General features: G+C 41.3%; 1 protein-coding gene across 1 annotated transcript in view; it reads right to left on the bottom strand.

Annotated features, from left to right (window-relative positions):
• Nucleotides 1–272: 272 nt before the first annotated feature.
• The window catches only part of DUSP10 (dual specificity phosphatase 10), a 38,802-nt gene continuing 24,845 nt past the window's right edge, over nucleotides 273–14,229 (bottom strand). Inside the window, exons 3-4 of the mRNA XM_025892183.2 lie at nucleotides 4,657–5,028; nucleotides 273–1,352 (exon numbers count right to left, since the gene is read on the bottom strand). Coding sequence (XP_025747968.1) covers nucleotides 1,087–1,352; nucleotides 4,657–5,028 — 638 coding nt within the window. The 3' untranslated portion in view covers nucleotides 273–1,086. The remainder of the gene's footprint in view (nucleotides 1,353–4,656; nucleotides 5,029–14,229) is intronic.

Here is a 14,229-nt window from a genome sequence, read left to right as displayed (position 1 = left end):
TGTACAAGTTACCAGAGGTAAGAGATGCTTGAACCTGACTTGAGGAAAACAGGAGGAAAAAAGACACGTCCCCAAATGAGTTTCATTTATATAATGAAAATAAATTTTTACACAATCAACAGAAACACATCAAGTTGGTTTTTTTTTGCGAAAAATATTTTTAAATAAATTTTTGTCTTTTTTTTTTTTACAGTCTGATATACATATGTAACAAGGTTTATGGCACTGTAACCAGAATCAAATCAAAAAAAAAAAATTAAAGGAAAAAGGTGGGAAGGAAAGTAATTGATTTTTATTGAATTCCTTTCGATCTCCAAGCTGGCAAATTTGCACTATTTGTCTATTATTCGGCTGCCAGCTCTAACTTGTTTGCACACTCAAAACACCGTATTATTGCACAAGAAGCCAGTGAAGGCATATGGTATAATTGTCAGTTCCTCGCTATTTCAAAAAAAATCTCTTAAACCCAGAGAGGGGGGGAAATAATCCCGAGTATGAAACACACAAAATCAACAGTATCTTTTGTCTCTTTAAAGAATGTGAAGGGTTCTTAGACCACTTAAGCTGCCCTGATTTTCTCTTTGCACCAGTGAGTACAACAGGGCTTGGTTTGGTTGGGTTTTTGTTTCCTGTGTGGACGGCCCAGGCAGCTCTCGGGCCTTCGTGATTCAATGTCTTTTCTGTCTCTTACTTTTGGTTCTTTTTAATTTGTGTAAGTTGTAGTATCTTCGGTCTATGAACCTGCACAGACTATTTAATCATAAACTCTACAAATAGCTTAAAAGGAAAAGGGGAAGAAACAAGTTTTATTATATTTTTATTGTTGGCTTAAAAAAATTACTCCTTTAGCCTCCCTGCTTTATCAGTTCGTGGGAAGGAAATCTCAACGGCATCAAAAGATAAATTCTTCTCACACTTGTGAAAAATAAAAAGTTTTTAAACAAGTTTTGTTTCCATTCACAAACTTTACCCCATCTAAAAAAAAAGAAGGAGAAGAAAGAAAGAAAAAGGAAAAAAGAAAGAATCCATCCTTCTTTCTCTTCGTCTCTTAATGGAGACGAGTAATCCTTTCCATCCAGACTTTTGTCAGACGACCGTTTCCACGCCCATCAGCTTTGGTGTAAGAATTCGCGGTGTCACACCGTTGTTCAGGTCTTCCTCAAACTCCAGTAATTGCCCCATGAAGTTAAGGTTTGGGGAAATAATTGGTCGTTTGCCTTTGACAAATTTATAAGCATCAGTCATGGTCATCCGAGTGTGCTTCATCAAGTACGCAATGACGATGGTGGCAGAACGGGACACCCCCGCCTGGCAATGGATGAGAAGCCCTTTCCCACACTGGTGAGCTTCCTCTGGGAAAAGGGAGAAAGCCAAGAGGTGCAGGAAGGAAGAAAGAGATGGAAAAAGAGAGATTAGCTTTTATCCAGACTTGACAATGTTATATTTTGTAGAGAGAGAAAAAAATAAATAAATTCAAATGGCTTTAAAGCTAAGTATAATTTACTAGTTAATTGTGTAGACTTATGGTTGCAACCTCCAGAACTGGCTAAAAGCAATATTAGCATGAATAAGAATTTACATTTCTCCATTTAAAGAGGGGAGTAGGGAAAGGAATCATTCATAGTAACAGTTCACTTCAACTTATTGCAGCCAACACAGTTAACTTCCATGTTAAGCAAGCCACTGATTAAGTAGACCCTTTTGATAAAGGATGTTAATTCCAATCACTAGGTTGTGTGGCTTATCAAAACTAGTGCTGTTAACAATGTCTCTCCCAGCTGTGATAGAGAAAAAACCATTTCTTTCTTTACATTATAGAATTGCTCTGTACAGGAACTGGTATTAAATGGATTAAGGATTTCAGTCTTACTAAACTCTGAGGTTAAAGAAACAAAACCCAACCAGAAAGTTGCTATGTTCAGCTTCATACCAGAATAGCCTATTATTGCAAATGTAGCTAAAGACTTGCAGTTATCAGGCACAAGGCGTCACCTATATCTGAACTGTCCAACCTCCCCACATCTGAGTCTGCTGTTCCAACATGGCGGTGATGACAAAGACGGAGGAATTCTAGTGATGGCGCAAAAATCAGAGCAACTGAAAGAAGCAGTATTTTATAAGTTTTCAGATACATTAGAAGCTCAGGGGAGTGGCTTATGGGCACTGCCTAAATAGATTCTTAATGACACTTCTAGACTAAAAGGCGTCCCATAGAAAGAATCCCTGAAGGAATATCAAGTAGATGAAGAGTACGGCAGGGGAGTAAGGAGGAGTGATCTAACTTAAACCACTTTTTTTTTTAGTTTATTTATTTATTTAAGTAATCTCTACACCCAATGTAGGGCTCGAACTCATGACCCAGAGATCAAGAGTTGCATGCTCTTCCAACTGAGCCAGTCAGGTGCCCCTAACTTAAACTAGTTCTACTGGCTACCCACCAGTGGATCGAGAAAAGAAACATCATGCAAAATTCCATCTTAAAAATCTATGAATTAAGCTTGTTTCTCATAGATAAAAGTATCTGAAGAAAGAATTTCCCTTTTGCAATTTCTTCTCTTCAGCACACACTATTTACTGACCTCCACACCAAGACTGAGAGGCATGGTGATAGGAAGATGAGCTGCAAAGTGCTAGGTTTGACCACTGGTTCCACTACACACTAGATGAGTAATCAGGTCTGAGTCACTTAACTCCCCAGAGCTTCACCCCTCTGTCTACATAATGGGAGTAATATTCACTAACAAGGCTCAGGGAATATGGGAATATCATCCAATTCAGGAATAAATAAATTGGCATAGTTAAACCCTAAACATACACTCTGCTTAGTTTATATTATTAGACTCTCTGTAAATGTCATTATGGTTACAAAAACTGCTGCTTCCCCTAAAGCTAGACCATACTATTTCAGTTTATCTAATGATATAACAATGAAAATAACATTGTGCCTATGCAGGCTATGATGCTGAATTGTTCTTCAGGTTAAATGCCATTTGTTACTTGTTTTGTTTTCCTTCTAAAAAAATCAGATAAGCCTGAATAACCTGTAAGGAATGCAGGTGCCTTGCTTGAAATCCTGTTGGGACAAGCATGCCTGATGCTACTCATTAAATGGAAAACAATCTCTTAACTTCCCCCAGCTGGGATTAAGTCAGATAAAATTGCAGTCATAACATCATATATCAACCAGAAAGTTCCTCATCTACTTGGTGACAAATGTTTCTTCCTCGGGGCTCAAGGTTTGATTCAAATATCATTAATAAAGAATCTAAGGTGTCTTTGCATCCACAAATGTTGCCATTCCGGAACTAACAGAGCATTGGGAACTTTGCCCCAGCAAAGATAGAAAGGCCCCTATCTCAGAGTCAAGAGCCTTGCATTCTGCTCCCTTCTGACTCTAAAATTCTTACAATCTTGGAGAAGTCACTTTATTTTTCTGAGTTCAGTGACCACCCAGACTTTCCTTCCAGACTGAGTAGTCCATGGTCCTGCACTGAAGGCACAATTAGCAAGGAAAACAGCTGGGTGACATGAGCAGAACTGCCAAGTCTACAGCAAATCTACCAGACCCAAGCCCTTTTTTCTGATAAAGGAGCACCAAACATGAGTGCATTCTTCCTGGGACCTTGGCCAGTAACAATCTGCTACAATATTTAGGAAAAGTACTGATCACCTTTTTGTGGTAATGAAGGTTGTTGTCACTTGAAAAAAAAAAATTGAGTGTCTACTAGGTGCCTGGTGTTCCCCCCAAATAATAATTTGAGCCTTAAAACAATTCGAGGCTATAGAAGCAGCAAAAGTTAAAGTTAGGATTAGGGTTAGGCTGGCAGTTACTTCCTTCTGGAGATTAAAGTCTGCTGTTGTTAGATTTTTCCCCTCCCTGGGAACTACTCAGGCTACACAACCTGATCTTTCCTACTTTAGTGAGTTTGGAGCAAGTCCTATGAAATCTAGTACCATCTCACTAACGCTCATATTCACACCCTTCTGCTACCCAGTGTTTAAGAACTGAAACAAAGCAAGTAGAAGGGAAAAACAACACAGCCCTCTGCTCCTGTCTCTTCTTCATTGATGTGACTGACATGTAAAGATGTTCACAACAGCACTGTTTTACTGAAAAACATTCTTTAGAAGCAGCCTTTCAGCAAATGCCACCTTTGCCTCAACCTCGTGTAAAGAAGCTATACCAACTGCAGATTAATTTAGCCCAATGTAAGAGAGGCATGGGTGAGTTTGGAGATGGTGTCGTCTTCCCTGTATTTTACCTCTCGCAAGGTCCGACAGACATGGTAGACCAGATAGCCACAGCAGCAGCCGCTCTGGCCTCCATTGCTTTCTTCTTGATTACTTCTTTTGAAATTCTGGGACAAAACATATCCATGCTCTTCCCTAACACCTTTTCATTGAGAACTAGAGGGACATGGATTTCCCCACAAAACGGAATCACTGTTTCTTTACACCCATCCCAGGGTCTCCCATGCATTTGTTCAACGGGCTGTGACTTAGAAGAACACTTTGGCAGCACCAGGTGGCAGAGCCTGAAAACACCTCAGAGCAGCTTTTCTGCAATGCAGGCATAAACTTTAGGCTTGATATCAAAGCAAAAGCCAGAGGGGAAAGGAAGGTGGAAGACCAGAAGTCCCCTTGGGAGATAGTTACCAATGAACTCAAATGCCTCTTCAAAGTATTGCCGCAGGTTCTGCTTGTTACTGTCAGTAGCCGGCAGCCTCTTGTAGTTGAACAGGCCTTTCTCGTAGTGGTAGAGGGGCAGGTGAGTGGTGACATTGATGACGTAGCCGATGTTCAGCCGCTGCATCGTGTCCAGGTCCTGAGCGTCCTGCTCATTGCCAAGGAACAGGAAGGGCAAGATGGGCGTCAGCTCTGCATTCTCGATGTCAGGGGTGGTGGGGATGGACTGAGGTAGCATGCTCGAGGCTGCAGATGCGCCGCCCCCCACCTCTCGGCATTCTTGGAGCTGGAGGGAGTTGTCACAGAGGTTTTCATGGTTCTGCTTAAAACTGCTAAGTCCACCTGGAGCAAACACACAGAAAGTGACAATGACCATCCCTAGAACTTCAGAGCTGGCAGAAAAGGCCACTATCCCCAGAGACATAAGTGTACATTCCTGCAGGTGCACGTATTTAAAAATAATATCAGAACAAAAACGCAAGGCCATTTGGGGATCCAGGACAAGCTTCAGAAGATCTCACTGCATGTGGTACTTTGGCAATGTGGCTCTTTACGCAAACTGTGGCATGTTCCCCTGGAAAGAGTTCATTTGTAGCACCAGGCAATTTTACCAGCAGCAGATTTGATCTGCCTCAAAGAGCCATATGCTCAGTGGCCTACATAGAACCTTGTACTTTGGGAGCCAAGGAAAGCATGGTCGACCTCCTCGGGCACTGTAGGCATGTCTTGCACTCTTCCATAAGCTGACCTCACCCAGAAAGACAAGTTTGCTCCCAATACACAAGAGCGGCTATGGACAAGGACCTTGGAAGACCCAGATTACCTTGGCTATAGTCCCAGTAACAACTTCTTGGCTCTGTGACTTAAGCAAGTTAATTTCTCTCTCTGTGCTTTTGGTTTCCCATCTGTAAGATGAGGGTAATAGCATCTACCTTTTAGTGTGGTTGGAAGTCTAGACTGAATGAATACAGGCAAAGTGTGCAAACCTCCCCATCAACAAGTGCAGCATCATTTTGGGGAATATAGCTTAAGAAAGTGATCTAACCAAAGATATCTAGCTAGATGTACAAAGAGGTTTACTACAGCATTATCTGTTTTACAGAAAAGGCCAAGGACCAAAACAAATTTTAAAAAAAGAAAAGTTATTATATTCATCCAATGGAATATTATGAAGCCATTAAAAGTTATGAAAGGAATATGGAAACAAAGAAAATATTTCTATATTTAATGTTAAATGAAACAAAGCCAATTCAAAAACATTCATCATACACGTGATCAAAAACTAAAGGACCATGCAAAAAAGAGCACTTCTTTAAGGTAGGAAATTTATGGATCACAGTTTATTATTTAAATTTTTCCTTTAATATTTATTAGATGTATCACACACATGCATAAACCCAAAGGATTATCAGGAGGGTCAAATGACACAATGTACATATAAGGGCCAGGAAATCTGAGTTGATACTATTCCCACCAAGTGGGCTCTATTTCTCATATTACCTTAGCCTTCCTTTTGAAAGGAGGGGGAAGTTAGAGACTTCTTATAAGCTGAAAGCCTCCAGAACACAACATTTATGCCCTCTGATAGACGTCCTACAACTGTCCTGATAGTTTTAGGAGATAAGACCGGAAAACACAAAGCGTGGACAGGATACGATTGTGTTGAAATAAAGACAGGAAGTCTATCTGTCCACTAGTTTCTGAACGTAACATAAGCCTTTCCCCATTTCAAGTCTCATCTTTGGCATCTACAGCAGGAAGCTCCAGACTATAACCTAGACCAACTCTCAGCGCTGTGCTCGCCCAGTACACAGCCAGCTAGGCGTGACGACTGAGCAAGTCATATTTTCATTAAGGTCCAGCGGTGACACAAAGATCATTCAAAGAGGGTAATATTATGGTCACTCACTGCATCCATCAGTAAGTGCAAAAACCTACCTTTGCTTTTTGAAAAGAAAAACAGGAGCTATAAATTCATTTTAATGGATTCTAGAATTAAACTCTGCCTTTACATATTACTAGTTTACTCTGCTATGAAATCATGATTAAAAAGTTTGTCTGGGCCCTAAGAGATTATTTTTAAAGTAGACAGAAGAAATGGAAAACCAGAAAGATTTCAGTAGTCACTACTTTCTAAAAAAAATTGAAATTACCCACCATCACCATTACAAACCCCACGAAAGAGACTTTAAAGAGTTATTTTTAAATCCGCTCAGCTTTGCCTCCATAAAATCCAAGTAAACAATTCACACTGATTTTGTGATGGGACCCTAAATCACTTTTTTTTTTTCCCTTAAGAAAAAGGCAGTGGTTACACTTTTTCATATAAGATGAGAGGAAAGAACAACAAAATAAATTCAAAAGAAGTCCCTAAGGGGTTGCGGGGGGGGGAACTTTTGTCTGTTCTTATTTAGGGTACTCAAGCTGTAATTTGTCTTAAAAGCAGCTAGTTTAAAAAAAAAATGCATGCCAAAAAAAAACCCACACACAGAAAAAAGCAGCATACAGCTTTTTAAAATTCTGTCTCTACACCTCCTTTCCCCATGACATCAGCTGGAGGCTCCCCACCTGCCCAGTTGCCATAGCAGTTACACAAAGACATACAATGACATCAGTTGGCATGATATCAGCTCTTTGAGTACAAACAATACAAGAAGAACTACTTTGTTTAAGGCCTTTGGTGCAACTGTGTTCTGGGGAACCAATGATGTAATGCTAACAGGTGGCATGGGCCTTCCATTTGCCTAATGGGGGGAAAAAACATGGGGGAGGGGAGAAGGGAATTTGAGACAGACAGACACAGAATGCTCTGAATCCCAGGGGGTGCTCATGTGCAAAACTACATGTACATTGTATGTTTAAGCCATGCCGGAACTCTGCTCATAGAATATTTGGAGATGGAGAGGACAGAAAAGGAAATATTATAACTCAAATACATGAGTTGGACAAGGAAATTCTCCTTGAGGGGCATGAAGAAACAGTCTCCTGTTCACTTGCCGGTCAGCTGACCAGCGTAGGCATCAGTTCTCACTAAGGGTCATGCAAATCCACCCACAGCAGCCACGCAATTCTCCCGGGATGGAGCTTCAAACAAAATCAACCAGTCGAATCTCACAATGGTGGTTTTTTAGAGAGATGTCTGCAGGGAAGATGGTTTTCTTCTCTTAGGGAATTGGAATTAGAAGCTGGGGAAGGAGGGGTGGGCACACTAAGGCTAATATGGTTTTCTCTTCCAACCACCTTCCCCCCGCCCTAACCCACTAGCGGCTAAACTGTCTGATCACTTAATGAGGAGCTTTGATTATGTCCTGTTCCTTATTACTACATAAGAGCCTTCTAACAGGATAACTAACAAGTGAGGTAGAGACAAAGTAGCTGGTGATTAAGAACCCATGTTAGAGGCAGACAGACCCAGGCTGCAATGCTGATTCTGCCCCATAAGAGCTGTGAGTCCTGGTGCAAATCATCGTCCTTCACTAAGCTTCGGTTTACTGATCTGTAAAGTGGGCATAATGTCACCTACGCATAGAGTTGTGGTATGGACAGCCTGTGTAAACATGCTGATATATAACCAGGCATTTGATAAACAATGTCTTCTTACCCCGCTATCAGCACTTGCCCTCATCGCCCTTTGATCCGTCCACACTGCAGTCCGTGAGAACCCTAAGTGCTATGCAGTGGTTCTCAGGCCAGACGGCTTGGCTCTGAGTCCCAGCCCTGGCGACACCAGGTACCAGACCCTGAGTAAAATTTCTTAGCTCCTGGTTCCTCAGTTTCCCCAGATATAAAACAGGGACAATAATCGTACCTACCTCACACTCCCATCTTGAGGATTAGACTGGTTAGTAAAAATAAAGTATTTTGAAACAACATCTATCCATGGTAAGCACTTTTTTTGTTTTCATTACTTCAGAAAACTGCTATTTGAAAGATCTAAAAAAAAAATTTCTTTTGCTTAATATAAAGACTCTAAATGATCAGTAAGCTAATATTCCAGAGTTTTTACTTTTTATTTTATTTTATTTTATTATGTTAATCACCACACATTAGTTTTAATATTTTATTTAAAAAGAGCTAGGGACCAATGTACCTGAGCAGTTTTAACACTTAAATAATATATTTTTATCCTAAAGAAAGCCGCAGCTCCCTATCCTTCCCTAAACAATAGATCTGATTTCATTTGTGTGCCCTCGCTTCCCCAGTAAAAACTGCATATTTTTTGAATTCCTGTGTGGTTGTTTTTTGTTGTTGTTGTTGTTTTGGTTTTGGGGGGGTTTGTTTGTTTGTTTTTTCCAGAAGAGGAGTATGTTTTAAATAAAATGGCTCTTGGCCCATCCCTCCCCCCTGTCCTTGTCGCCACCAGGCTGAGCCATCTTCTTACGCACACGATTGCTTGCAGTCACAGTGCAAATATTTTCAAGGCATGAGCAACATTGCTGGGGGCAAACATTTCCAACCTTATCTCAAAACTGTGTTCTCTGACAAAATTAGCATGGTCAGCACTTTGATTCTGAATGGGAACAACAAGGAAGATTCCACCCCTAAAGAAAAACATGTAGAAATTTAAGTCCCAGTTTCTTCCAACAGTACGGCAACAGACCCACTGAAGCAATGGAGTCTAGTTTTAGTGGGAAACTCTCTGTAGATCGGTTTCAGCTCCTGCTTGGCGGTTTTGCAGTCCCAGAAACAGCAGAGCCTTCTGTAATGTGATTCAGAAGCAGCTCTTTGGGTGGCAAAGGAAAGAACCATGTCTAAATATGGAATCTATAAACCAGAGATTTCCATATTCTGAAGATGGACAGCACTGTCGCACACACGTTTTTTGGTTTCATGCGAAGCTGGAAAGTGAGCACTCTCCAGAAATGTCAGGAAAACTCTCACTGAAGGCCAGCAAATGGAATGAACCCCCAAAGAGAGGTACAGGGAATGAAAATGCAACTCTTCTCTACCAACTTGCTGCGAGCATACCGAACACCCCTTTTTGTTGTCTACTTTCTCTTAGTGGGTGACTAGACTTTTATTTTTTTAATTTTTTTTAAAAAGATTTATTTATTTATTTTAGAGAAAGAGAGAGAGTGCGAGCAAGGGGAGGGGCAGAGAGAGAAAGAGAGAGAGAATCTCCAGCAGACTCCGCGCTGAGCACGGAGCCCGACGTGGGGCTCAATCTCACAACCCTGAGATCATGACCTCAGCTGAAATCAAGAGTTAGACGCTCAACCAACTGGGTAAGCCTGGGTGAACAGTCTTTTAAAGTAAAATAGTACTGGGGCGCCTGGATGGCTCAGTGGTTAAGCATCTGCCTTCAGCTCAGGTCATGATCCCAGAGTCCTGGGATCGAGCCCCACATCGGGCTCCCTGCTCAGCAGGGAGTCTGCTTCTCCCTCTCCTGCTCCCGACCCTGCTTGTGTTCCCTCTCTTGCTGTGTCTCTCTCTGTCAAATAAATAAATAAAATCTTTTAAAACATTTTTAAAATGATAAAAAAATAAAGTAAAACCATACTTTGATGATAGTGGCTAAGAACACAGACTCTGGAGTCACAGATGGCTTGGTTTTAAAATCCTGGCTGCCATCACTAACTAGATGTGCTACCTTGGGCAAATTATTTAATATCCCTGCCCCTCTGTTTCCACATCCACATTATGTAGTTAACCCTGGTATCTATTTCCTAGGCCTCTTAACATGGATAAAATGCTACATGAATTGATATTATTACTACCAAGGGGAGAGATACTGGTGTAAAATGGGCCCTAGAGGATCCTATTTTGTGGGTCCTCCGTGGAAACTGCAGTGCATCAAAGCAGACTCTCAAGATTCTATATACATAAGGATTCTTGTGGAAGAAACAAAGCCTGGATAAACTGGAGGGGAGGCCATGATTCCTGTGCTGAAATGCTCAAAGACGGGGTCATGGTGACATCATACTTTTCAAGGCAGAAAATCACCCACCTTCACAGGAGAAATATTTGGGATAGCAGCTAAATCCATACAGGACACTGTTCCTGCTTGCTTTACATGGAATTGTCTTTATAGTCCACAGAATATATTTTATAGTAGGAATGATTTCAAGTCCAGGGCCAGGTGGCATCCCCTAAACTGTCTTATGATCCTGTCCCCAGGCAACGTGTGGGGCGGCTATATTAAAGAGAGAGGATGAGTCAAGTGAAAGCGCTGTGTCAGTAGGTATAGGAAGAAACAAAGGGATTAAGAAACACTTTTATTACCCGAGGAAGAGAGAGATTTGAGAGGCTGCGTCCAGCAGTTCGGTCAGTGGGATCATGAGTCAGTGATGAGTCTCCCTGTGATCCCTACAGTCATGTCATTTCATCGTTTACATGTGAAATGTCCAACGTGTGAAAAGACATAAGCAAAGAGGTATCATTAAGCTTAATCTTAACAACATCAGGATCTTGAATCCAACCAAGCACGTACTGATGATTTGGGCAAATAGTGTTAATGTTCCAGGGAGATATATCTATGTTGCCTCGTGGGTTTTTTGTTGTTGTTGTTGTTTTTAAATTCTCTGGTCTCTTTGATAGGAGATAACAAGTTATCTACAGATATATTAAAGCCAACTCTAGAAGGCAGTCTATGATGTATAAGGCAGCAGGGGGAAAGCTTTGCCTTGACTCAGAATAGTGGCTCAGCCACAAGCCAGCAGTGTGGCCTTCTGAAAGTTACTGGGTGTTTCTGGACTACTTTTCCTTAAGTATAAAATGGGAATACGACTACTCAGGTCTCTTGTAATGATTCAGTGAAACTACTGGTAAAATATCCATCCTGGTATCTTTAAGAAGGTATTCAAACCCCATAGCTATTTGGATAAGAATTGTCCGTGGGTCCACAAAGATAAGGAGTACCCTGGGTGGTCAGGTGCTGGAGGATGACCGTGCTCTGGCGCGGTAAGAGTTGGGGGTTGAGCTTGAAGGAAGGTACAGTTGGTTCAGAGACATGAAGAAAAGAACATCTGCTAGCACCAGTCCCAAGCAAGGGAAAGAGTGCCAAAGCAGAGGCCACAGGGCACACTGCCTACAGCCCTGCTCTTGTAAAGGTCATATTCAGTGCTGTTGGGTCCCAGCTGAGACTCCACCAATGCAAGAGAAAATGGCACACAGAATGGGGGCTAGGTCTGGTGGCTGATGGTCTCCCCTGGAAACTTCCTTATATTTAGTTATTCATGTTCTAAGATTTCAATAGAGGGAAGATACATAGGGTGATCAACTACACATAAATGCATTCCTGGCAAATTTTCTGGAGATACGTATACACACACACACACACACACACACACACACACACACACACACACACCCCACATATATTTCTAGAAATTTTAGAAATAGAAATATAGAAAAATTGTGTGTGTGTGTGTGTGTGTGTGTGTGTGTGTGTGTGTGTGTGTAACTTTTCTATACTTATAATTCCCCAATTAGTTGAGATGTTCAAAATTTTGCTCGGGGTCACTGTATAAAATCTTAGTTTAAGCATCTGTAATATGAACACATGCAACGTCGCTTCACAGCTAAAACTGCACTTTCAATATTTCCTCATTTTTTTTGTATTTTTCTTCCTACGTATATCTAAATTAAAAGCTTTAATAGAACTTTGGTTCTTGGAGAGCAGGAATAGTCTTATTTAAATCCCTCAGTACACAGGGCTTTGCCAAATGTCACAGGAAGACAGGTGGTTTGTTGATATGTTTGATACGAACAACTGCAGGGAAGAGATATTGAGATAGATGATCAATCCCTTTTTGGAAATAATTTACAAACATTAAAAGATAAAGTAAAAGGATCTCTCCAGTGCCTACTTTACCTAGTGACAAATCATAGGTAGAAAGTATTTCAAGAATACCCCTCACAGTGGTGCTGGGTGGCTCAGTTGGTTAAGCACTGCCTTCAGCTCAGGTCATGATCCTGGAGTCTGGGGTTCAAGCCCCACTTCGGCGGGGGGGGGGGGGGGGTCCCTGCTCAGCAGGGAGTCTGCTTCTCCCTCTGACCCTCCCCCTTCTTGTGCTCTCTTTTGTGCACGCTTTCTCTCTCTCAAATAAATAAATAAAATCTTAAAAAAAAAAAGAATGCCCTCACAAAACTGTCTTCCTATAACAGACTATAGGTCACTCTTTTTCTTACCCTTAATATTACTTAATCTAACCAAGTGATATTTAGTTATGTTTCAAAGAAAATTCCTGAAAAGTTTATACTAGAATTTTCTCAAATTTTGAATTAATAATAAAGTCCTTTCATTGCATTTTTTGCTGGACAGAAATCATAATTTAGACCTCTGACGCTTACCCCAAATAAACATTGCTTGTCTAGTCATCGTAACTCAAGTAACTTACTTATTTGTGTATCCTTCAGATTACAACCCATTGCTCCCACCACAATGTGGTAGATCAATAAAATCCAGCATTCTGGAAATAGGTTAATACCTGACCATAATGTATACTGAGAACTAAAATCAACTCTTGCTCTTTCCCAGTCTTTGTACAATTTGCAATGAGCTCTCAGTTTCATTTTTGTCTCTATATACTTCTACAGCTATTTTCAATCATTAACTTGTTTGGGTGCCCTTCTTTCTTGTTTCAAAATACAGTGCTTCCTTCTTTGATTGATAAAAATCTTTGCAGTGTCCTCAATGGAAAGAATTTTTTTTAATAAATCCCTGCCTAAATAGTTACCTCAAAAAAGTAAACTGAATCAGAAAGATCCAATGACTGAGGAACCGTGATTTTAAAAAAGTGGAAAATGAAGCCCTAGTCACACACCTTCCAATAAACGCTGATCCTGGCACGTTTCTTTTTCTTTTTTTTTTTCAAAGATTTTATTTATTTATTTGAGAGAGAGAATGAGATAGAGATAGAGAGCACGAGAGGGGAGAGGGTCAGAGGGAGAAGCAGACCCCCCGCTGAGCAGGGAGCCCGATGCAGGACTCGATCCCGGGACTCCAGGATCATGACCTGAGCCGAAGGCAGTCGCTCAACCGACTGAGCCACCCAGGTGCCCCTGGCACATTTCTGTCCAAACTGCAAAGATTCTCCTTCTGTCCCCAGCACCCCACGCACCTCCCAGCTCAGAAGTTGCCTCCCCGGGCATCCAAGAGCCCTCACAGCAGAATAGGTCAGAGCAGGCCCCCCACCCCATTACCTCTCAGCCTGCTGCTGGAGCTCCACTGAACTAAAAAAAGCACTTTGTCCTATGAAGGGAGGTGCACTTCTAATGCCCCCCCTCCTACCACCCCTACATTAAGGCTTTCAGGGGTAACCAGGGTTTAGGATACCCCAAGTTTAATTTGGGCGTGTTGGAAGAACACAGCTGGATGGTTGGCGAGGATTCTTCACAAGGATGTAAATAGAGCCTGTTTCTTTAAATCTGTGACCTCATGTATTTACATTAGAACAGAAAGCAGGGCCAGAAGCAACAGCTGATGACAGTCATGTAATTTTCCACAAAGACAACAATCAAACAGCTACGTGTTATTTTAATGAGCAGATGACTTTTCTGTGAGTGGGACTCGAACTGTAAGATTTCAGAGTTCCCACAGCC

Source organism: Callorhinus ursinus, unplaced genomic scaffold (assembly GCF_003265705.2).
Source record: "Callorhinus ursinus isolate GAN/ISIS: 27379988/994484 unplaced genomic scaffold, GSC_fseal_2.0 scaffold54, whole genome shotgun sequence".
In the NCBI taxonomy this organism is placed as follows: Eukaryota; Metazoa; Chordata; class Mammalia; order Carnivora; family Otariidae; genus Callorhinus; species Callorhinus ursinus.
This window is presented reverse-complemented; position numbering and strand designations above follow the sequence as displayed.